The sequence below is a fragment of the Tamandua tetradactyla genome, chromosome 2, assembly GCF_023851605.1.
Source record: "Tamandua tetradactyla isolate mTamTet1 chromosome 2, mTamTet1.pri, whole genome shotgun sequence".
NCBI classification, from domain to species: Eukaryota; Metazoa; Chordata; class Mammalia; order Pilosa; family Myrmecophagidae; genus Tamandua; species Tamandua tetradactyla.
Genome location: NC_135328.1, coordinates 15,453,561 through 15,479,240, shown reverse-complemented (window position 1 = coordinate 15,479,240; position 25,680 = coordinate 15,453,561). Strand labels below are relative to the sequence as shown.

The window sequence follows — 25,680 nt, the reverse complement described above, 5'->3', positions numbered from 1 at the left end:
CATTTTCTCTTCCCTGATATAAGTTTTGGAATCTTATATATGTCAACTTATATCTCTTTACAAGGGAAAGTGAACTCCATTTTATTGGTGCCGTCTTTTCCTCTGGCTAATGATGCATTTGTTTAGTATCAGTGGTCTGAGGCCAGCCCTCATGCTACCTCATTCCATCCTGCAAACCAAACATTTATTGAGCCTACACTCTGGACACACACCACCCAGTGCCAGGTGCCAACAGGCCTGCAGGCAGGTTAGTGCCCAGTTCCTAGAGAAGTGTCACCTGAGGCTTTAGCCCAGACAAGTGTTTGTTTGAGGAGTGGCCAGATATACATTGCAGTAAGCTCCTTAGGGGTTAAGAGAGGGTCAGTGTAGGCTTCAGAGAAAACAAATCTGAGGAGGGAAAGAAGAGGAGGATGGCTTGGAAGAGATGTTCAGAACTTGTCTCAGCAGAAGTAGGAAGCCAGTAATGGTCTTTGAGCCAGGCAGTGACAAGAGCAGATGAAAGCTTAAGGAAATTGGTTCAGCAGGTCCATTCGGCATTCTTTCAACATCTAATTAGTTAAATACCTTCTGTGTTTCCGTATGCCAGGCCTGTTCTAAGCACTCCAGGTACATGAGTGAACAGACCAGACAAACATCCTTCTCTTGTGGAGCTTATACTCCAGCAGTGGGGCAGGGGCCAGGGAAGCCAAGCTTCTGCTGCCTGTAAGAGACGTAGTGTGCAGAAGGAGATGGTGCCGTGGGAAAATGAAAAGGAGCACGGTGAGGGATGGGGTGTCAGGCAGGATCTAGCAGCAGGGCGATAGGAGTCAGGGACAAGTCAGGATGACGGGCTGCGTGGCTGGAGGCCTGGGCTCCTGCCGCAGAGTGGAAAGGCCGAGGGGCCTGCTGGCTACTAAGCCGGCTGTTTGGTCCGGCCTGCAGCCAGCCTCACGCTCCTCCGTCCGTTCTTCCAGAAACACCATGTGTAACATCCGTGGCAACAAGCAGGCCCAAGGCGCAGGCCACGGGCCCCAGGAGGAAGACTCTCCACGGAGCGGAGAGCAGAGGGAGGAGCAGCCCACGCCCCCTGACCCCAGCACCCCAGGTGAGCGTCTGCCCAAGCCTGAGCTGCCTTCAGAGACCAGCCCCCCGGGGCCGAACCAGCGCCCTCTCTCCTGCAAACCCACATTCGAGTACTTCTGTCAAAGGAAGAACACTCCTGTGGCTTCCTCCTGGGCTTCCATACAGTCTGGTTGCAATGATTCTAGAAGTCGTAAGGGAAAGTCTCTCATGCTTTTTCTTCCTCCCTCCCTCTTTCTTTTTTTTAAAGGATTTATGTGAAAAGGGTATAAGAACACCCTTCGGAGGACATTAAAGTCTCCATCGTTCAGGGGAGATTAGAATCAGATCTTCCTGAGAAAGTGGGACAGGTGACCCATAGGCATCCATTCCAGCTGTGATGTAGCCTTTTATTTTGCTCATAAAATGTGGGTGACCCCACGTTGGGGGTCGGCGTCTTCAAAATCACTGATGACTCCCTTAGAACAAGCTTTAAAGTAAAAAACAGTAGGAAGAAAACGGGCCAAGGCAGCCCTGTGGGGACATCTTAGGATGAGAGAAGCCCCCAGCGGGATAGAAGTCTCTCTGGGATGAGGGATGCTGGAGCAGCACCTCACAGATCCCTGGAGGACACAGAGAACAGTTCACGAGAAGATCCCACTGTCTCGAATTGATGATGATGATGACGTGACTACACTTACATAGCAGGGCCACATGTGCCAGGGCTGCGTTAAGCCCTTTTTTGGTGACATCTTTATTGAAACACAACCTGCATACTATACAACTTACCCATTTAAAGCATATAGTCCAGTGGCTCCCAGTATATTCACAGATTGGGCATCCATTACCACAATCAATTTCAGAACATATTTGTTACCCCAGAAGGAGATCCTGCAGCCTTTAGCCATCACTCCTCCATACCCCCACCCTACTCGGCTCTAGACAACCAGTAACCTACTTTCTGTCTCTGGAATTGCCTATTCTGGACACTTCCTATAGGTAGAATCATATATATATTCCTTTGCAATTGCTTCTTCACTTTGCATCTTCTTCACTTACCTACATTCACCTGCTTAGTCCTTATGACAGCTGATGGTAGGTGCAGTAGTGTCCTCAGCATGGAAAAGTGCGGGGCCTTGCTCCTGGCCACACAGTGGGTGACAGGATTCACACCGTTGCCTGCAGCCTCATTTTCTAGATCTGTGATTTTACAAACTTCATCTTCATTGCCATGAAGCCTCACCCTCCAAATAAAATCTAACATCCGACACTGTTAAAAGCTCCTCCTCACCCTGTCCCACCATCTCCTCCAGCTTGATCTGGGCGCTGACTGGAAACTCATCTGTTTCAGTTTGCTAAAGCTGCCAGAAGACAATATACCAGAAGGGGATTGTCTTTTATAAAGGGGGGTTTGTTAAGTTACAAATTACAATTCTAAGGCCTTCAAAATATCCAAAGTAAAGCATCAACAAGGGAATACCTTCTCGAAGGAAAGGCAGATGGTATCCAGTTCCTCTGTCGCATTGGAAAGCACATAGCAACTTCTGCTGTCCTTCTCTCCTGGCTTCTGGTTTCAAACAGCTCTCTCTAAGCATCTGTGGGTCCTCGCTTAGTTCTCCAAGGCATACTCTGGGTTTCCTCTTAGTTTAGCATTTCCAAATGTCTGTGTCTTGCTTTCATCTCTCTGCCCTCTGTGTCGGCTCTTTGAAGGACTCCTGTCTACTAGTATTCCCACCTCGAATGGGTGATGATCTAATCAAAAGATCCCACCCAAACAGTGGGTCTGCCTCTGCAAGATTGGATTAGGATTAAAAGAGCATGGCTTTTCTGGGGTACACAACAGTTCCAAACCAGCACAGCATCCTGGGCCTTGTCTCCAGTTGTAATGTAGGCACAGCAGTCCCTGGCCTCCTGCTCTCCCAGACCCCGGGGCCTGGAAGAGAAGGAAGAGCTGTACACCACTGAGGGCCACACTTTGCGCAGCTGGGTTTCTCCAGGACAAGACCACACTCCGCTCCTGCACTCAGCAAGGCCCAGCAGTTCTGGGTCCCTGCCACCTACTAGAGTAACAAGACAAACTCAAGGCTGCTTAGCCCGCCTCGACCTGGTCTCCAGAGGAAAGACGCCGAGTCATTCAGCTTGTCCTCTATGCCCTGTCCTCTCCTTCTGTCTTCGTTTGCCAGGGCTGCTCTGACGAACACCACGCACTGGTTGGCTTAAACGACACATATATTTGCTCTCGGTTTTGGGGTCCAGAAGCCTGCACATCGCAGTTTTGCCAGGCTGTGCTCCCTCCCGGGTCTTTAGGCTCCAGTACAGCTTGATCACAGCTGCCGTCTCATGAGAATGTCTGTCTCTTCCTCTGACCTCCCCTTCTGGCTTCTACTTCTGTTTCCATTCTGCTTTGCTTATAAGGACTTTGGCCGTGTTGAAGGAAGACCACCCTCATTCAGTTTGGCCCCTGCCTTAACTACAGCATCTTCAAGGCTTTAGTTAAAAATGGGTCTTACCCCAGAACGGGGGTTATTATTAGCACCTGGACACGGCTCTGAGGGAGACATGGTTCAGTCCCCATCCTCCCCTCAGATCCCCCACCCACATCCTTAGTTCTAGCACCTTTGACACCTTAGTCTCAAAAGGGTTGTGATCACTTGCTAAAATACACAGGAGGGAAAAATAAAGAGTAATTTGGGTTAGGAGATGTAGACAAGATCCTACAGAGGGCCTAAGGTTGGGCAGCAGATGTGGTTCTGGGCTTCCCAGCAACCTAAGCAAAGAGGGGAATGCAAGTGGCTAGATTTTTTTCCATTATCCTTTAGACTGAAACAAATTTTCATAGAAAAAGTAAGACTTTTCCTGGCACTGAGGGCTGAGGGGGATTCTCCTGCTGGGGCCTCACTGGGCATGACCAGTGGTATCATGAGAACAGGGTTAATGTCCCTTGGTACAGCCTGATGGCCGAGCCCTAAAGAACAGGCTGTGCTAGAGCAGGGCAAGGAGGCCCAGTAAGTGATTTTCTGATGTTGAGTCTGTGCCAAAAAAAAACTTAGTAACTCAAAAGCGGGAGTGGGTCAACATTTCCTACAAAGGGCTAGATGGTGGATATCGCAAGCTTTGTGAGCCCGGTGGTCTCTGTGGCAACCACTCAACTCTGCCCTTGTCGATTAAAAGCAGCCATGACAATACCTAAACAAATGGGCTTGGCTGCTTTCTAGTAAAACTTTATTTACAAAAGCAGGCTGGATGTGGCCCATGGGCCATAGTTTGCTGACCCTTGCTCTAGAAGAAATAAAAGGACTATGCAGCCTTGAGACAGTCTACTTATTCTAAATAGTTCATGTAAATGGAGTCATACAATATTTGTCCTTTGCATCTAGCTTGTTTCACTCAGCATAATGACTAAGTTTCGTCCATGTTGTAGCATATATCAGAGCCTCATTCCTTTTTTTTTTTTTTTAACATTTTTTCATTGTAAAATATAACATATATACAAAGCAAAGAAAGAATGATTTTCAAAGCACACTTCCACAAGTACTTACAGAACAGGTCCCAGAGTTTGTCATGGACTCCTGTTCTGCCATCTCAGATTTTTCCATCTCACTACTCCGAAACATTGGAAATTATAAGGAATATTAATATAGTGATCAGCAGCCATATTCGTTTGTTAAATCCCATTTTCTCTGTTATACCTCCTCCTTCTCCTTTATTTTTTTTAAAGTTTTGAAATATTAATTACCTGATGACCTCTGTTTTTAGCTGAAATTACCCAAGTTCATCCATTAATGTTAGTTCATATCAATGAGACCATACGGTATTTGTCGTTTTGTTTCTGTCTAATCTCACTCAGTTCTCTAGGCACCATTTAACAGAGGAGACCGTTCTCTCCCAGGTGAGTTGGCTTGACTGCCTTATCAAAGACTCAGCATAATGTCCTTAAGGTCCATCCATGTTATTACATACTTCATAACTTTATTCTGTCTTAAAGCTGCATAATATTCCATCGTCTGTATATACCACAGTTTGTTTTGTAAATAATGCTGCTATGAACATTGATGTGCAAATGTCCGTTTGTGTCCTTGCCCTCATGTCCTAGCAATGGTAGATACCTAGCAATGGTATTGCCAGGTCATATGGCAATTCTATACTTAACTTCCTGAGGAACCGCCAAACTACCTTCCGCAGCGGTTGTACCATTTGACGTTCCCACCAATAGTGGCTAAGTGTGCCTCTTTCTCCACATCCTCTCCAGCACTTGTTGTTTTCTGTTTTTTTGATAATGGCCATTGTGGTGGGTGTGAGATGATATCTCATTGTGGTTTTGATTTGCATTTCCCTAATAGCCAGGGAAGTTGAGCATCTTTTCATGTGCCTTTTGGCCATTTGTATTTCCCCTTCTGAGAAGTATCTGTTCAAGTCTTTTGCCCATTTTGTAATTGGGTTGTCTGAACTTTTTGTTGTTGAATTGAACAATCTCTTTAGATATTCTGGATACTAGACCTTTACCTGATATATTGTTTTCAAATATTGTCTCCCATTGTATAGGCAGTCTTTTTACTTTCTTGATGAAGTTCTATGATGCACAAAAGTGTTTAATTTTGAGGAGTTCCCATTTATGTACTTCCTTCTTCAGTGCTTGTGCTTTGGGTGTGAGGTCTAGGAAACTGCCTCCTATTATAAGATTTATAAGATATTTCCCTACATTTTCTTCTAACAGTTTTATGGTCTCAGATCTAGTGTTTAGGTCTTTGATCCATTTTGAGTTAATTTTTGTATGAGATGTGAGATATGGATCCTCTTTCATTCTTTTGCAAGTGGATATCCAGTTCTCTAGGCACCATTTATTGAAGAGACTGTTCTGTCACAGGTGAGTTGGCTTGACTGCCTTATCAAAGATCAGTTGTCCATAGATGAGAGGGTTTATATCTGAACACTCTATTCAATTCCATTGGTCAGTATAACTATCTTTATGCCAGTACCGTGCTGTTTTGACCACTGTAGCTTCGTAATACGCCTTAAAGTCAGGTAGTGTGAGACCTCCAACTTCGTTTTTCTTTCTCAGGATATTTTTAGCTATTCGGGGCATTCTTTCCTTCCAGATAAATTTGGTTATTGGTTTTTCTATTGCTGAAAAGTAAGTTTTGGGGATTTTAATTGGTATTACATTGAATCTGTAAGTCAATTTAGGTAGAATTGACATCTTAACTATATTTAGTCTTCCAATCCATGAACAAGGTATACCCTTCCATTTATTTAGGTCTCCTGTGATTTCTTTTAACAATTTCTTATAGTTTTCTCTGTATAGGTCTTTTGTTTCTTTAGTTGAATTTATTCCTAAATATTTTATTCTTTTGGTTGTAGTTGTAAATGGAATTTTTTTCATGATTTCCCCCTCAGATTGTTCTTTTGAGTATTGATCTTGTAACCTGCCACGTTGTTGTACTCATTTATTAGCTCTAGTAGTTTTGCTGTGGATTTTTTGGAGTTTTTGACATATAGTATCATATCATCTGCAAACAGTGAGAGTTTTACTTCTTCCTTTCCAATGTGGATGCCTTGTATTTCTTTTTCTTGTCTAATTGCTCTGGCTAGAACTTCCAACACAATGTTGAATAACAATGGTGATGTGGATATCCTCGTCTTGTTCCTGATCTTAGGGGGAAAGTTTTCAGTTTTTCTCCATTGAGGATGATGTTAGCTGTGCGTTTTTCATATATTCCCTTTATCATGCTGAGGAAGTTCCCTTCTACTCCTATCCTTTGAAGTGTTTTCAACAAGAAAGGATGTTGATTTTGTCAAATGCCTTTTCTGCATCAGTTGAGATGATCATGCGGTTTTTCTGCTCCTCCTTCTCCTTTAATCCTTCTCCCAGTCTATAGGGATCTTTGGGCAATGTCTGTTCTAACTTTTTCTTGTTGCAGAACATCATTCCTTTTGTGGTTGAATTCCGTTGCATGGCTAGGCCACATTTTGTTGATCTACATCTGTTTGTGGACACTTGGATAGCTTCCACACTTTGAAAAATATCTCCTAACTTAGATTGCCATAAAAATCAAATAAGAGCTTGAAATACTCTCTGAGGCAAGAATGTGGGTTATAGATCTGTGTGCTTGAAAATCACCCAGAGGGAAGAGGTGAAATCCCAGAATAAGCCGGCTGTCCCAATAGAACTTGCACCTGAGGAGATGGCACATGGCGGATAACGGCTCAGGAGGTAGACCTGAGGCTGGGGCCCGAGGCCAGAGGACAGGCCAGAGTGGAAGAGGGGCCGGATGGGTCATACCTGTCTTCTGCAGACCAGGTCAACTGAGCAGCACAGTGTAGACAGTGGGTTGATGGTCCAGTGTTCTCAAAGTGGGGTCCCAGGCCAGCAGTGTCAGCAGCATTGGGAACCTTCCTACCAAGCAAATCCTCAGGTCTCACCCCAGACCCACTGAATCTGTAGCTTTGGGAGTGGGGCCCAATGGCCCGAGCAGTTTTTTATTTTTATAGCATTTTTATTGCTATAAAATATATGTAACTTTAGATTCGCCATCTTAACCATTTTAAGTGCCACAATTCAGTGGCATTAATTACATACACAGTGTCATGCAGAGATCACATTTCAAAACTTTTCATCATTCCAAACAGAAATTCTGCTCCCGTTGAGCTAAAACTCCCTATTCTCTCTCCCCTTAGCCCCTGGTAACCTGTACTTTCTGTCTTTATGGCTCTGCCTATTCTAGATATTTCATATAAGTGGAGTCAACAGTATTTGTCTGGATTGTTTCACTCAGTATAATGACTTTAAGTTTTGTCCATGTTGTAGCATGTACCAGAACCTCATTCCTTTTTGTGGTTGAATTCCATTGTGTGGCTAGGCCATGTTCTAATTCTAATCCGTTCATGGACACTTGGTGGCTTGGGTGGCTTTCACCTTTTGGCTGTTGTGAATTATACTGCTCTGAACTTCGGTGGACAGCTGATCCCTGCTGTCAGTTCCTTTGGTCCTACAGCTAGGAGTGTAACTGCTGGGTCATAATTCTAGGTTTCGCTTTCTGAGACTCCAGCGATGTATCTTCACCAGCCCTCCAGGTGTTTCTGAAACAAGTTCAACTTTGAGAACTATTCTTGTCAGTTGTGTAACCTGTGTTTCTCCTCTTGAGCAGGAAAAGAGCCAGAAGATTCTTCAAAGCCTACACCCAAGTGTTCTCGGACAGCAAATTTCATTCAGAAAGCCAAGCGCCAAAATGCTACCTTCCCATTGTTCCCTGAAGGACTCACACGGGCCCGCACCTCCCAGGAGAAGACGGCGGCCTTAGAGCAGCAGGTGCTAGTGCTCACCCAGGAATTAACGTCTCAGAAGGTGAGCCCTGGCCCCAGGGAGGCCCCGCTCCATGGACCCTCCAGGCCTGGAGCCTTCGGACAAGCTGAAAGTGCCATGCTCCCAGCTGGGCCCAGGCTGCTCTGCTGTCTTTGAAGGAAAGGCTGAGCTGCAAAAGGTTGACAGTGCCGTGCTGCTGACATCTCAGAGTGTGCTGCCATGCAGCCCAGGGGGGCAAAAGGCTGCCAAGGGCAGGGGCTCTTGGTATTTACTTCCACAACTCTCTTGGACCCCATCTGGAGGGTCAGATGTAGTCTGAGCCTGCGCCCAGTGGGGAAAGGACCTAGATGCAGGGTCCTGGGAAGGACACTGGAGGAGGGGGCCCTTTGGCCCGGCGGTGAGCACTGAGGCAGGACAGAGGAAGCAGGCAGGACCCGTGTAGCCCCAGTCTACGCAGGCTCCATCTAGGGAGAAGTTAATTATAGAAATTACAGAAAGAAACAACTCTGCACTCATTGTAGAGAACAGATTACACAGAGAGATTAAAATCATTCCCCGATCCTACCCAGATACAAAACGGGGTTGAAATTAGGAGCTGCCCTTGAAGTTGTGAGGTCCCCAGGGCACGGAGGCCGAGGGGGCTGCAGCCCAGGGAAGAGGCTCCCTCCGGTGTGATAGTGATACAGTTAACGTGAGTGTTGCCCAGAAGCCCAGCAGCGAGGGGCCAGCTGCAGCTCCCCACGGCCCAGCCTGCCCCTCCTGTGACTGCCCAAGTTGCCGGGCAGGAGTCGGGGGCTCTCCTGACTGCTGAGTGTTCTCCCCTTGTGTGTTTTTTCTTTTCCCATCTGCTCCAGTTCTGGAGAAGACAGTCCTGGCAAATGCTTTCCCAGCCTGGCTTGGCCCCGCCTCTGCCTTTCCTGCTCCAGAGCAGCGGCCCGTCAGCAGATATTGGGGCACACAGCAGAGGCCTGGTTCCTCGCAGCTCAGGGGTTCTGTTTGATAGAGCTGATGGTGGGTGACACATTCTCAATTTCTTCATTTACCCACCAAGTCGTTATTGAGGCCCGTTGGGTCCAGGCAGTGTTCTGGGTGCTGGGGAGAGAACAGTGAGAGAAGCCAGGCCCCGCCCTGACCGGTGCTCACGTGTCATGGAGAGACAGGCATTAAGCCCACTGACACCCAGATATATGATTACAAAACATGAAGTCTGTGCCAGTGCTGCAAAACAGCCCAGCTGCTGCCCTCCCCTCCCGCCTGTCTGTGTTCCTGCTGCAGGGCTTTCGGGTGTGCCTGCTGCCGAGCCCAAACCTAAACCTGGTGGAAGGGAAAAAATCCTGATTGTAAACATCACCTTTCCCTTCACCACATCTCCTCCATCCTTCTAAACTGCATGGGCAGCTTCACTTGGCTCAGCCTTCCCTTCTAAGGCATTACCGATTGTCAAATGAAGCAGAAAGGGAGATGTGGATTTCATTGTGGTTTGTCCCGATTGCCTTGTAGCCTATAGGATTCACCATTCTTCAGTAAATGAAGGTAAGACTCTTTGAGATTGATAAGTGTTTCCCAGACTTCAACAGCTCCCATACATTCAGAGCAATAATATTAGGAGGAAGTTGTTTTTCGAGATGAAAAAATTGATTATTTTTTTTTGGCTACTTAACTTTCTAGTAAACCTCAACTCTTCTGCCCCCTGGACCGGATGGTTGTGGGAGAGCAGGCCTTGTGGTTGTGCCTTCACCCACCATCCAGGGGTCTGCAGGCTCTCGATCCACAGCACAGACCCACCTCAGTCCGGGGGGTGATATGGGACACGGGCCTCCGCGTGAGACAGCCCAGGCCCAAGCTCTGGCCCCGAGCCAGCATCTCACCCACTCTGAGCCACAGTTTCGTCATCTGTAAGGGAAGTTACAAGATGATCATGTTGACTGGAGAGGCCAGGGTCAGGATTCACGAAGTTCAGTGCCCAGCACCCAGCATCCAGCACCCAGCAGCTGTCCCCACATGCTTCATTCCGTGGCTTTCCCTGCCCAGCATGCCCGGCAGGGGCTCTGGGGAGACAAGGAATTCAGGCCTCATAACTGTGCTGGGGGGAGGGAGTCAGTTCTTCCTTCCACACGAGGAAATGAGCACCCCCAGGCCCCTTCTCCCACTCTGAGGTTCTCCCGTCAAACTGGCTGTCAAAGCCAGTGGGGCAGGGGAAAGATGACGCGAAGGCAGGCCTGACCACTGGTCCCCGCTGTGCCCTTGACACTCAGAAATGCTGGCCAGAGAGCAGTTCCCCTCGAGACCCTATGAGTCCCCCTTGGCAACTGGGGAAGGAGCTCCTGGACTTTCGGGGGGCCACAACTGCAAACCCCTTCCTGCATCTCCCCTCCTCAAGCTTCAGGAGGACGTGGGAATTAGGGGGCTTGACCTGGCGCAGCCAGCCAGGTGGCCCAAGGTAGCTTTGGGAACTCTTTAAGAATCTGCCTCTCAAACTCCATTACCTCCAAAACCACAGAGGATGCCGTTTCAGTTTCCTAGTCTGGTCAAAGCAGACGCCGAGAGGTGGGGTGGCTTAAACAGCGGGATGCACTAGATTATAGCCTAAGGCTGTAAGAATGCCCGAGTCACGGCATCCTCTAGGCGACACTTTCGTCCTGAAGCCCGGCTGCTGCGATCCTGGGCCGCTCTGCCATGTGGTGGGGCACATGGCGACGGCTCCTGGCCTCTTCCTCTTCTTCCCCGTTTGCTTTCAGCTCCTTGCTTCTCTGGCTTTCTCTCTCTCTGTATTCATCCCATTTATAAAGGAGTCCGGTAAGAGGGTTAAGACCTCCCCTGGGCCCAGCCTTAACTGAAGGAACCTCATCAAAAAGCCCTACTGACAATAGGTTCACACCAGAGAAGTGGATTAGCTTTAAGAACATGATTTTCTTGGGTACACCATTTTCTGGGGTACATGCAGTTCTGAACCACAACAGGTAGAGGTATATTGGGGCCAAATCTCTGCCCTCGGGGACCTCACCATGCAGTGGGAAAGAAAGACATGAGGACAGCTAACTGCTGATAAGAAGTGTGTCCCAGGCCCAGGGCGGGGGCTTCCTGAAACCTTTACCGCAGTTCCACCTCCCTTTTCCTAAAGAGGAAACAGAGCTCTGGAGAGGTTCTGTGTGCTCAGGGTCTCCCCCCTTGAGTGAGCTAGGTTCACAGTCTAGTCTGCTACCCCCAGAGCCTCTGCTCCTCAGCGTGCCACACCAAGGGGCTCGGAGAAGGAGGGCGACTTGCACGAGATCCCACAGCTGAAAAGCCAGGACTGGGATCCAGGTCCCTTCCCGCAGGTCCCTGCTCTCCCTACAGCCCAGCTGTCCCCTCCATTGTCCTTTAGCAAGGCCCAGCATCAGACAAAAGCACTGCAACTGCTCTTTGGAGAAAATAAGCACGTTCCCGGGCCCCCCTGGAGTCACAGTAAGCTGTGAGCCTCTCTAATGATACCCATTAAGCTCTTATCTCTCCCGGGCCCCCAGGCGCCAGCCCCTGGAAGAGTTGGATTTGGCACACAGCACCAGGTGGCTGATTGCCTGGGCTGCAGGGCCCTCAGAAGTGACCCAGTTGCACTCAGCCTGCAGGCCGTCTGCTCCAGCAGATGGGATGCTGTCCAGGTGGGGCTGTGGCCATCTGCTGGCTGCACCTCCTGGCCCTCAGGGCCCCCTTGGCTCACTCAGAATTATTGCTAAAGGCCGAAATGTGTTTAGGAAACACGGCAGAGATGGCATGCAGCTGCTTTCCTCCCCTCGGGCTCCCCGGCCCTGACGTCCTGGGAGGAGGGTTGGGAGGGCCTTGGCTGTTTGGCTTAGGGCGGGGCCCTGGGCAGCTCCCCGCGCTGACCGACCATTACCTCAGTTCCCACTTGGGGAAGCTGAGACTGGGAAGGGCCCTGCATGAGGCTTCCCTTGTTAGGTGGTTCTGGAATGGTGACAAGACCCGTGTAACTCAGCCAGCACCCGCTGGCCTCCAGACCAGCACTCCGTGCCCGCCCCGCTGGGCCCACCTGCCTGGGCTTCCAGTTGTTGGTGAAAGTATGGACTCTTCAATAAGATAAAGGTTTATTTTATGAAGGATGATTTATCAACTTTGTAAGTTTTAAAGTCTGAAATGGGCCCAACAACTATTTAATTAAGAAAGTATCATTAGGTTAGCACTTCCATTTCTAAATATTGATCCTAAGGCATTGCTTACAATGGTGGAAATTGGAAAAACACTAAGCGTCCATCAGGGAGCTGGGATTAAGGCATTTGGGGTACATCTGTATATGGAACACTCTTCTGCTTCTGGAAATCATGGTGTTTGATGGTGACTGACCTGGAGAGGTGCTGTCACACATCCTAAGACAGGATTAGCTTCAAAAACAGTGTACTGCCCATTTCCCTTTGTGGTTTTAATACTTTTGTGTGGCGTGTGCAGAAATGTAGCCAACTTCTAACATTGTGGGTGTACCTGGCATGGGGCTTCTGCCTTCAGTGATTACATTTTTAAAAGTCACACAGCCTGAGCTGCCTTCTCCACTGGTCTCTGATCTTGATTTCATTGTACTACTCCATCTGCCCATTAGCCTCCTAACAGACATGTCAACAAATCCTTTAATAAGGCGAGAAATCCCTGAGAATGTTCTGCTGCATCAGTTGTATGTTTTATGGACATAACAAAGTCTCTAAGAACGTCTACCAAAGGGCTAATGTTCTTAGGTGGTGGGCATATATTTCTTCTTGTAGTCAAAAATGTTTATAAGAAATGTCAATTTTTTTATGATCCACCCCCCACCCCACCCCCCAAAAAAAGCACAATATAGCTGTTCCTACTTTTTAAGGAAATTGGAAAAGCAAAACCCACTAGCTCTATAGCATGGAGAACAGCAAGGTTCCTGGATTAGGGGGCAGGAGCCCTCTGTTCTAGCTGCAGCTTCCCACTCATGGGGACCCACCAGGGCCCTTAGTCCTCTCCCTTATCCTTCTTGGATCTCCACGTGTCACAGCAGTGTACCTGAGAAATTAAGAATTATCAAATGATTAAGATTACTGAATCAGTTTATAGATATTTTTCTTTCTATCTTGTAGAATACGCAATGACCTGAAATTACTGAAATGCAACTGATCTTACCCTTGTTTATACTTACTATCGTAGTGGTCATTCTGGCCTAGTCTTAGCCCTCTGCTAATATTGTAATGGCAACAACTCCATACCCCCTTGTTTGAATCCATAAAAGTCCTGAACTCCTTAGACTCGTAGAGACAGATTTTGGGGCCAATAGGCCATCTGCTCTCCTGCCACATGTAGTTTTTTGTTTTATTTTGTTTCTGCCACGTGTAGTTTTAAACTCTCTCTCTTTGAAACTCCAGTGTCATGGATTGTCTGTTATGCATATCAAGCAGAGAACCCACTGCTTTTGTCTAGTATCACTTGGGCAACCCAAGAAGAAACAAAGATTCCTGAGAAGCAAGGAATCTGACTGCCCAAAGTTCTGGAGCCCCGGCAGGACATGGAAATGCATCTAGACCCTTAGTCTGGAGGCTGGGTACCTGGGTTTTTCTATTCTCTGCCGGCACTCCAGACCCTCAGTGCCTTAAAAAGCTTCAAAGAGAGAAACAGTTTCACATTCCAAGTCCAGACATCTGACTGGGTGAGTGGGTCATTGTTTTAGTTTGCTAATGCTGCCAGAATGTAGTATATCAGAAATGGGTTGGCTTTTATAAAGGGGATTTATTAAGTTTCAAGTTTACAGTTCTAAGGCCATAAAGATGACCAAAATAAGGCATCCAGAGAAAGATACCTTGACTCAAGAGAGGCCGATGGTATCCAGAACACATCTCTCAGCTGGAAAGGCATGTGGCTGGCATCTACAGGTCCTTTGGCTTCTGGTTTCAAACAGCTTCCCTGGGAGTGTCTTTTTGCATCTCCAAAGGTCTCTGTCTGTGTCAGCTCCAAAGCTTTTTCCAAAATGGTTCCCTCTTAAAGGACTCCAGTAAGTGGATTACTACCTACCTTAAATGGGTGGAGATGCATCTCCATGGAGACCACCTAATCAAAAGGTCCCACCCACAATTGGGTGGACCACTTCTCCATGGAAACAACTTCATCAAAAAGATGCCACCCTACAATATTAAATCAGGATTAAAGAACATGGCTTTTCTTGGGTACACAACAGTTTCAGACCAGCACATTCATCAAGGTAAAAGTGGATTGGGACATTACTATAGTGGTTGGAATCCCCTGGACCTGGGCTTGAGGCCCTGTGTCCTGCTTCTAGAAGGATCTCCTTTGCTTTAACCTCGACATCTTTCTGTTTTCTGGGTGCATTCTGTACAGGATTCCAAGCTCTCATTTGTGTTTTTCTGTACAGGCTTCAACGCCCTACCCTGAGTTTGTTGAGTAAGTAATCCAACAATTCATTGGTATTTAATGAAATTAAGCAAATGTATGATGCCTGTTTTAATTGTTGATTGGTGTGTTACTTAGATATAGTAAGTGTTTTAAGCCCTGTTTAATTTTTAACTGGTGTGTTGGTTTAGTTATTAATTGGTGTATTACTTATATATAAATAAGTGTTAAGTGTCTGTTTTGAATGTTGGTTTGTGAAATTGCATTAGTATTGTTCAAGTGTTCCTGGTTGGCTATTGATTACTGAAATTCTTTAGGATGGGAAATTCTAGTTCTGGTAGCATTCCTAAATGTAGCCCTTTAGGCTGTATTTTGAAAAGTTGGAAAGGTTTTAGTTATGAGCCTATGAAAAAATGAAGAATGGTTTCTTTATATACAATGTGGCCTCATTATGATCTAGAATCAGGAGAGAGATGTCCTGAGAACGGCTGTATGAAAAGTATTAAAGTTGAAGTTGCTCTTTAAGAGAGATGATATATGTTCAATTCTTTATCTCTCCCAGCAATCAGTGTGATGAGAAAATGTTGAATTTTGCCTATAAAGATTAGTGGAGAAAAGATAGCTGTCCTCCCTGATTTCAGAGGAATTCAAAGGGTCCCATAGGGTTGGTTTTTTTTTTTATTATTAATTAAAAAAAATTAACTAACACAACATTTAGAAATCATTCCATTCTACATATGCAATCAGTAATTCTTAATATCATCACATAGGTGTATGGTCATCATTTCTTAGTACATATGCATCGATTTAGAGAAAGAAATAGCAAGACAACAGAAAAAGAAATAAAATGATAATATAGAGAGAAAATAAAAATAAAAAGTACAAAAATATATATAAAAAAAACTATAGCTCAGATGCAGCTTCATTCAGTGTTTTAACATAATTACATTACAATTAGGTAGTATTGTGCTTACCTTTTTTTTTTTTTTAGAAATCATACCATTCTACATATGCAATCAGTAATTCTTAACATCATCACATAGATGCATGATCATCGTTTCTTAGTACATTTGCATCAGTTTAGAAGAACTAGCAATATAACCGAAAAAGATATAGAATGTTAATATAGAGAAAAAAAAATAAAAGTAATAATAGTAAGAACAAAACAAAACAAAACAAAAACCTATAGCTCGGATGCAGCTTCATTCAGTGTTTTAACATGATTACTTTACAATTAGGTATTATTGTGCTGTCCATTTTTGAGTTTTTGTATCTAGTCCTATTGCACAGTCTGTATCCCATCAGCTCCAATTACCCATTATCTTACCCTGTTTCTAACTCCTGCTGAACTCTGTTACCAATGACATATTCCAAGTTTATTCTCCAGTGTCGATTCACATTGGGACCGTACAGTATTTGTCTTTTAGTTTTTGGCTAGACTCACTCAGCATAATGTTCTCTAGGTCCATCCATGTTATTACATGCTTCATAAGTTTATCCTGCCTTAAAGCTGCATAATATTCCATCGTATGTATATACCACAGTTTGTTTAGCCACTCGTCTGTTGATGGACATTTTGGCTGTTTCCATCTCTTTGCAATTGTAAATAACGCTGCTATAAACATTGGTGTGCAAATGTCCGTTTGAGTTTTTGCCCTTAATTCCTTTGAGTAGATTCCCAGCAATGGTATTGCTGGGTCGTATGGCAATTCTATATTCAGCTTTTTGAGTAACTGCCAAACTGCCTTCCACAGTGGTTGCACCATTTGACATTCCCACCAACAGTGGATAAGTGTGCCTCTTTCACCGCATCCTCTCCAGCACTTGTCATTTTCTGTTTTGTTGATAATGGCCATTCTGGTGGGTGTGAGATGATATCTCATTGTGGTTTTGATTTGCATTTCTCTAATGGCCAGGGACATTGAGCATCTCTTCATGTGCCTTTTGGTCATTTGTATTTCCTCCTCTGAGAGGTGTCTATTCAAGTCTTTTTCCCATTTTGTAATTGGGTTGGCTGTCTTTTTGCTGTTGAGTTGAACAATCTCATTATAAATTTTGGATACTAGACCTTTATCTGATATGTCGTTTCCAAATATTGATTCCCATTGTGTAGGCTGTCTTTCTACTTTCTTGATGAAGTTCTTTGATGCACAAAAGTGTTTAATTTTGAGGAGTTCCCATTTATTTATTTCCTTCTTCAGTACTCAGGCTTTAGGTGTAAGGTTCATAAAACCGCCTCCAATTGTAAGATTCATAAGATATCTCCCTACATTTTCCTCTAACTGTTTTATGGTCTTAGACCTAATGTTTAGATCTTTGATCCATTTTGAGTTAACTTTTGTGTAGGGTGTGAGATATGGGTCTTCTTTCATTCCTTTGCATATGGATATCCAGTTCTCTAGGCACCATTTATTGAAGAGACTGTTCTGTCCCAGGTGAGTTGGCTTGACTGCCTTATCAAAGATCAAATGTCCATAGATGAGAGGGTCTATATCTGAGCACTCTATTCGATTCCATTGGTCGATATATCTATCTTTATGCCAATACCATGCTGTTTTGACCACTGTGGCTTCATAATATGCCTTAAAGTCAGGCAGCGCGAGACCTCCAGCTTCGTTTTTTTTCCTCAAGATGTTTTTAGCAATTCGGGGCACCCTGCCCTTCCAGATAAATTTGCTTATTGGTTTTTCTATTTCTGAAAAATAAGTTGTTGGGATTTTGATTGGTATTGCATTGAATCTGTAAATCAATTTAGGTAGGATTGACATCTTAACTATATTTAGTCTTCCAATCCATGAACACGGTATGCCCTTCCATCTATTTAGGTCTTCTGTGATTTCTTTTAGCAGTTTTTTGTAGTTTTCTTTATATAGGTTTTTTGTCTCTTTAATTAAATTTATTCCTAGGTATTTTATTCTCTTAGTTGCAATTGTAAATGGGATTCATTTCTTGATTTCCCCCTCCGCTTGTTCATTGCTAGTGTATAGAAATGCTACAGATTTTTGAATGTTGATCTTGTAACCTGCTACTTTGCTGTACTCATGTATTAGCTCTAGTAGTTTTGTTGTGGATTTTTCCGGGTTTTCGACGTATAGTATCATATCGTCTGCAAACAGTGATAGTTTTACTTCTTCCCATAGGGTTTTTATTAACTGCTTCATCTGCTGTCCCTGCACCCTGTAACTGCAGGGCCGGGAGGTCAGGAAAGGAGGAGGCCCCCCCCCCTCCTCCGTATCCCTCTTTATCAGAGGCAGAAGCCCCTGAGATAGAAGTGGTGTCCCCTCCCAGACCCACCAGGGGACTCAGTGGCCTGGACTGCTCTCTAAAGCCAACAGCTCAGCCACGGCAAAACTTCTGCCTCCCTGGCAACTGCCTACAGGAGTAGAGGCCCAGGGAGGCCCAGGAGGATTTATAATATTCAAGCTGAGCAGGAAAGGATGACAAGGTGAGGTTCAAATTAGGAAGTTTCATATTTCTGTTTCTACTTTTGTGTGTGTGTGTTTCTATTTGTGTCTGTTTGTGTAATGAATATTTTCCTGCCTCTAGTTGGTAATACCAAATCAGCAAACAAAAATTCTATGAGAGCTCTATTCTAATTACTTAAGGATAAATAAGCCCATATATAAAAATTAGTATTCCTGGAGTCCCAAAAAGAAAAAGAAAATCCCTTTAGGCACCAGGGTTCAAATTTAGTACCTGTAGTCACAGTAAACAAACCTGGAATGCAACTGCCCTTGAAACTTCCCTAAGACAGCAGAGGGCTGCCTAGGAAAAGGGTAAAGCCTTCTCCACATGTCCAAATATGTCATCTATTTTAGATGAAACAGATCTAATAATTGGAAACAATTAAAAGAAGGGCATAGGAATTCTGAACAACACTGAGGCCACCTTAGGGGTCTTACATCCCACCATCTGAATGTAGAACTGAGAATTTAGGCCTCATTCTCCTGGCCTCACCTATCCCTGCCCCAGGACCTGACTAGCTAAGGCAGCTATGGGGAGGGCTGGGTGCAGAAAGATGGAGAAGGGTGGGCTTGGTTTAGAATTCTTTCTACTAGGCTTGGAGATTAGAAATGGTGCGGAATAGGTCATGTTCTGAGATAATTCCCAATTAAATTTCTTTTCCCAATAGTATCTTTGCAATATATTTTTACAGTTATTGTAATTTCCTGGTTTAATGCTTGGGACAGATTAAGCAGCTGAACGTTTTCCAGAGGTTCAGGCTTTTGAGACTGTTCATAATTTTACCATATTATAAAAACAGATTTTTTTTTTAAACCTCCAATAGAAGAAGGAGCATTAGATCTGTATAATGGTAGAAAATGTAAGTTTGTGTTTAATGAAATTAATTTATTAGTATGACAAACTATTTTGAATATAATTATGTTTTGTAGGATGTTTAAAAGACGGTATTGAAGATCTTTTGGTAGCATAAGCTCTGTGGGTGTGTAAAGTGCACAGGGCGTGCTCTGTGGAAGAAAGTGTGTGGTTGTGTCCTCGAGGACGTGCGTAACAAAGCCCGAGTGAATGTGGGAAATTGTGGAAGCGAATTTAGTTTGCTGAGGACAGTGCTGACTAAAATTTGATAGACTTGTCTAAGGGAGTGTAGTTTTGTAAATGGCTAGTTTTAATGTGTAAGACAAGACTTGAATGGATATGGAAAGTTCTAGAAAGGTTGTGAAAGTGAATTCTGTTTGTCATAGTCAATGCTGACCAAAAATTTGGTAGGCTTGTTTATAATATTTTGTAAGATCTTTTCGTTACCAGACAAAGGCCATGGATTCTTTTGCCCAATGTGCTCAATAACCAGTTCTTTTTTTTTCACATTAACATTTCAAATTTATTTCTTAGTCAGTTAATTGTTGAAGACAAGTTACACAGTTGTCCTTTGGGGAAAAATAGAATCCTGAGAGAAATGTCCCAATAGCCAAATTCAAAATGTGAATTGTAATGTGACATTTTGCCTGCCCAGGTGGCTGAATTTCTTTATGTATCACCTTGAATTTTTAATTCTTTGCAGATGAAGATGATGAGTATGATTAACAAGTTTATTGAGATATGTTATTAGTACACCACACAATCCATCTTCAATAACCAATTCTTTTTTTAATTTCTTTTTTAATACCAAAAAAACCCACCAAATAAATGCAGATATTCTTATTTTGATCATTCTGTTCTACATCTATAATCAGTAATTCATAATATCATCACATAGTTGCATATTTGTCATCGTGATCATTTCTTGGAACGTTTGCATCTATTCAGAAAAAGAAATAAAATGAAAACAGAAAAAAAATTATACACACCATACCCATTACCCCTCCCTTTCATTGATCACTAGCATTTCAAACTAAATTTATTTTAACATTTGTTCTCCCTATTATTTATTTTCATTCCATATGTTCTACTCGTCTGTTGACAAGGTAGATAAAGGAGCATCAGACACAAGGTTTTCACAATCACACAGTCACATTGTGAAAGCTATATCGTTATACAATCATCTTCAAGAAACGTGGCTACTGGAACACAGCTCTACATTTTTAGGCAGTTCCCTCCAGCCTTTCCATTACATCTTGAATAACAAGGTGATATCTACTTAATGTGTATGAATAACCTCCACTATAACCTCTCAACTCTGTTTGGAATCTCTCAGCCATTGACATTTTGCCTCATTTCACTCTTCCCCCTTTTGGTTGCGAAGGTTTTCTCAATCCTGTGATGCTGAGTCTTAGCTCATTCTAGGGTTTTCTCAATCCCTTGCTGCTGTGTCTCAGCTCATTCTGGGATTTCTGTCCCATGTTGCCAGGAAGGTCCACACCCCTGGGAGTCATGTCCCATGTAGACAGGGGTAGGATGGTGAGTTTGCTTGTTGTGTTGGCTGGAGAGAGATGCCACATATGAGCAACAAAAGAGGTTCCCTTGGGGGTGACTCTTAGGCTTGATTTTAAATAGGCTTGACCTATCCTTTGTGGGTTTCAGTTTCATATGAACAAATCCCAAGACTAGGGGCTCAGCCTATAGCTTTGGTTGTCCACACTGCTTGTGAGAATATCAAGAATTCAACTTGGAGGGAAGTTGAATTTTCCCCCATCAATAACCAATTCTTAAGAGAGAATTCATTACTAGATGTGTAGTAGGAGAGCAGATGGCCTAGTGACCCAAAATCACTCTCTCCATACTAGAATGAGTCTGATAGTTTTATTAGAGAAAAGGATGGGTTGGATTTAGGATAATGAGCACAATGGCCCCAGATTTTGTAATTAGAGGGGATTTAATTATTGAGCATGAACTGATTGATTACATGCTCAGTCACAGAACCTATGTAAGAAGATGGCAGAATAGGGAATAGATGACTTTGAGATTGAAGTCTAAAGCCACTGTGCATGTCAGGCCAGCCTACTTTGGTAAGATCCAGTCTTGGTTATTAAGGTAACTTTGGACATGGTGTGGGTTAGTTTTGGGCTAACCCAGGACTCTTCATTAATAAACCTTAGGGGCTGTCTTTAGTGATTACAAGACTCTAAAGTTAAGAAACTGGATAACTGATTACAAATGAAGGTTAGTCACACGGTTTCTGCAATCACAGGGGCACAAGATAAAGGTTATATAATTGTTATCAGAGATCAAGGCAGCTAGATTACAATTTAGAGATTTCAGGTACTTACCTCTGTCTCCTCCAATATACCAAGAAAGGAATATCTATGTAATGATTCAGTCATCAAAAGCCTCCCTTAAGTACTGATTTCTCGGTTACATTTTTGTGTCAAACTGTATTTTCACAAAACTGGAGTTTGGTTTTCTCTCTGTTAAAATAATGCAGATTTTTGTTCTGCTCTTAATGAAAGGTTATAAAAAGTTTTCTTAATCATCTGAGTATTCTGTCTAGAAGACAAAGATTCTATGTCATATCAGAATAATATCCTTGTTGATGTTTATGTTGAACTTATCCTTTATTTTAAAAGACTTTTTGTTGTCACTTTGGTTAAATGAGGAACCAAAGTAATCCATTTTTCTACTTAGGATAGCTGGTCCCAATTTAATAAGCCAAGCCCTTGATCTTAAGGCCTGGCCTTATGAGATTTATTTTTGTAATGGCAAAACTAAACCTGCTTTTAATGCCTAAGAGTCACCTCCAGAGAACCTCTTTTGTTACACAGATGTGGTCTCTTTCTGTGCAGATAAACTCAGTATCTTCCCCTCTACATGGGTCATGACTTCCAGCGGTGTAAGTCTCCCTAGAACGTGGGGCATGAGTCCCTGAAACCCAGAGGTACCAGTCTTTCTAGAACAACAACCAGTTTCATTCTTCTACCCTATAATGACGGTGCCCCTGTGGTTGTTAGGTTCAGGTGTCAACTTGACCAGGTGAAAGTGCCTAGTTCTGTTGCTGTGGACATGAGCCAATGGCATGTGAACCTTATCTGTCGCTCATTACATCTGCAGTCGGATAGGAGGCTGCCTTCTGCAGTGAATGATATTTGATTTAATTGGCTGGTGCTTAAATGAGAGAGTTCAACGTAGCACAGCCCAAGCAACTCAGCATGCTTCATCTCAGCACTCTCAGCTCAGCCCAGGCCTTTGGCGATGCAGAAAGGAATCACCCTGGGGAAAGTTGTTGGAACCCAGAGGCCTGGAGAGAAGGCCAGTAGAGAACACCCTGTGCCTTCCCACGTAAGAAAGAACCTCAGTTGAAAGTTAGCTGCCTTTCCTCTGAAGAACTAATGAAATAAATCCCCTTTTATTGAAAGCCAATACATCTCTGGTGTGTTGCAGTCTGGCAGCTAGCAAATTAGAGCAGACCCTATTCAGCAAGAAGCTACAATGGTCATCACCCAGATACCACTCAGGATTGAGAAATGGACATAAATTAAAGGGAGGAGTTGTAACTGAGAAATTAAGAATTAATAAATGATTCTGATTACTGTCATCATATAGATATTTTTCTTTGAGTATTGTAGAATAGCAGCAGTTAATACCTGAAGTTACTGGAACTCAACTAGCTTCACCCTTGGTCCTACTCACTAGTGTAATGGTTGCTGTGGTCTGGTCTCAGCCGTGTGTTAGCATTGTAATGGTAACCACACCATCCCCTGTTTTAATCCATAAAACCCTGAACTCCTTAGGCAGAGCTTTGGGCCAGTAGGCCATCTGCTCCCCTGCTTAATGGTTGACTTAAACTTTTCTTTCTTTGAAACTGCAGTGTTGTGGATTGGCTGTTATGTGCATCATACAGAGAACCTACCACTTTGGTCCAGAATCAGTAGGGCCTTCAGCCCAAGAGGTGTCCCAGGACCTCCAGCTTTTCTGAATCCATGACCCAGTCCCACCCTTCACCTCCCTGCTCCTTATCTTAACTTCCTGCTCAGGCTCCATACCTCCCTGTGGTTCCCTTCTCCCACTCCTATTTCATTCCAATGCAGGGATATCCTGAGTGATATCTCAGGAGCCTCCTGAGCTGGTTGGTGTCTTTGGTCTTAAATTTTGAAAGCCGGATGTGGGAGGGTTAGATAGCAGAGTGTAATGAAATGGGCTTTAGAGTGGACTTTCCAAAAGTTGGAGAGGAAATACCTACCTGATGCTGATCCTGGTACAAGTTTGAACAGTGTGTCTGTTGATTATTCCCCCAGGGAGAGCGGTCAGACTGGCTAGAGGGCAGTTGCCTGAGGTAATCTCCAAATCTCAGCCAAACCAGAAAAAGGTCTGGTTATCTTGCTTGTCCTGGAGCTGCAGGAATGTTAAGCTCTCTCAGTTGAGCCCTGAGAAGCAGACTTCATTCCGCAGATTCCGGTTTGAAATTCCGGTTTGGTTTGCAACCACCTCCCCACCCACCTTCCATCTGCAGGCGAGGGCTCCACAGCTCCCCACAGGCTTCCTTCTTCCTCCAGGATTGGCTGCGCTGTCGGCTTGGCCATGCCCGGAAAGCCCTCCCATCCCCCTTCTCTCACCTGCTGCTTGATCATCTCTGGCCTTCTCACCTTTCATGACTCAGTTTGCACTGCTCTGTCTTTCACTAGAATGCTCTAGTCTTCCCCTCCCTCCACCCCAGGCAGACGTCTTTGCTCCCTGCTCTGCGTTCCCACAGACACCCTTGCCTCCTGCTCCTGCAGCATGTGGTTCACCTCCGTTCCAACCACCCTTTCCATCCTTGAAGCCAGGAACTGACTGTAACCCTTCCAGGCTCTAGCACCCAGCACAGGGTCTGGCACTGAGGGTGGTTGGTAATGGATAGATGGGTGGATGGATGGATGGGAGGATAGGTGGAGAGATGGAGGGGTGGGTGGGTGGGTAGAAGAAAAAGGGAGAGAGACCCAGAGAAGGGATCTGGTTACTAGTGCTGAGGTATGAGAAGATACATGCTAATGTGCTCTTGTCATTAGCTTCTCAAAGTCAAGATTTTTCTCTTCCAAAGTGAGATTGTTCTCATCAAATAAACCTATCAAGCTGATCCCTTGTATTTAAATACTTTAGGGTGTACAGTTGATGTGTTCTTGAGCAAAACATGTTTTTCCAAAAGAAACTCTTGCTGGCACTAAGCACAGCAGTGTGGCCAAGGCCAGGTCTGGAGCCCACACGAACCTCACTGTTCTGATGCTCTGATCCTGGCCCTGTATGAATTCACATCCCATTTGGGGCAGCACAGGCCTTTGGGTCCTGGGAGGCTGGAGGCTTGAGGTGCAGGGAGCCACACAGACCTGGAGCTTACATGTGGATCTTGCCCCTGGCAAGGAATAAATCAAGGCCTGTGGCTTCTGAACTCTGTACACTGCTTGCACCCACCTTGCAGGCACTCTTTGGTGAGCAGGCAGGGCTAGGTATGAATAGATGGAATGAGGCTATGTATGGCTTGGCATGAAGATTGCTAGTGTTTCTTCTGTTTTGCTGTCACACTTCGGTTGGTCAGAACTGCCTGGCTTGTGTAAGGAGGATTCTGAGGCTTCAGTGTGAAGAAAGGACTGAAGGGAAGAGCAGGCATATATGCCACTTATGCCTTGAGCAAGCAATTGGAGATCGAGTTCCCCTGTACTCTCCTGGGCCTCAGTTCGTTTATTTCTGAAATGGAAGTGTATCAGTCAGGGTATATAGTCTTAGCTGCCATGACAAAGAAGCCTCAAAGTGCTACACCCTAAACCAAGAGGGCAGTTTACTTCTCTCTCACATTGAGGTGTCCAGAGGAAGATTTGCAGGTCAGAGCTGGGGTTGCGGGTGGAGGGGTAACAACTACATCTTCAACTTGTAGCTTCTGCTCTAGGGCCCAGGAACCTGTTCTAGTTCTTTCCACAGCCCAGCCAGAGGAGTGTGTGTCTGTTGGTTTGAACAGTCTGACCGTGAAGCTGCTCACATCTCTTCCATATGCCACTAAGCAGAATGGCCACGCCCTGTGCAGAGTTGCCAGGGAAACCCATCTTTAGCTGGGGAACACGGGTCCAGCAAAAACTCCCCCAAAGAAGAGAAGAGGGTGTTGGAAGGGGATCCCCCAGGGGGTGGTGCATCCCTTCCTCGAGCTCACTAGCCACTTCCCTCTCCCCACTCAGGAGCTGGTGAAGCTCCTGCACAAGGTGCTGGAGGCTGCCCAGCAGGAGAAGAGGGTGTCCAGTGCGTACCTGGCGGCCCCCAAGGACCAGGACCGGCTGGAGCTGGTGCGGCACCAGGTGCGGCAGATCGCGGCGCTGGGCAGGCGTGTGGAGTCGCTGGAGCGGGAGCGGGAGGGCCTGGCACAGACGGCCAGCCTGCGGGAGCAGCAGCTGCAGGAGCTGCGGCAGCACGTCCAGCTGCTCATGGACAAGAACCAGGCCAAGCAGCAGGTCATCTGCAAGCTGTCTGAGAGGGTCACCCAGGACTTCACGCACCCGCCCGACGAGCGGGTGGCACCCCCAGAGGTCATGGACAAGTACTTCCTGAGCCAGCAGGAGAGGATGGAGCACCTCAAGGTAGGGAGTCCCCGTCCTCGGCCTGCGGGGAGGCCGTTGCCTTTGGCGCATAGATTTTTCCAG

At 45.1% G+C, this 25,680-nt stretch overlaps 1 protein-coding gene across 1 annotated transcript in view; it reads left to right on the top strand.

The window, feature by feature from the left end:
* Nucleotides 1–25,680, top strand: part of TBC1D2 (TBC1 domain family member 2) — a 58,539-nt gene that overhangs the window by 14,258 nt on the left and 18,601 nt on the right. Inside the window, exons 5-7 of the mRNA XM_077140180.1 lie at nucleotides 954–1,084; nucleotides 8,184–8,380; nucleotides 25,222–25,617. Coding sequence (XP_076996295.1) covers nucleotides 954–1,084; nucleotides 8,184–8,380; nucleotides 25,222–25,617 — 724 coding nt within the window. The remainder of the gene's footprint in view (nucleotides 1–953; nucleotides 1,085–8,183; nucleotides 8,381–25,221; nucleotides 25,618–25,680) is intronic.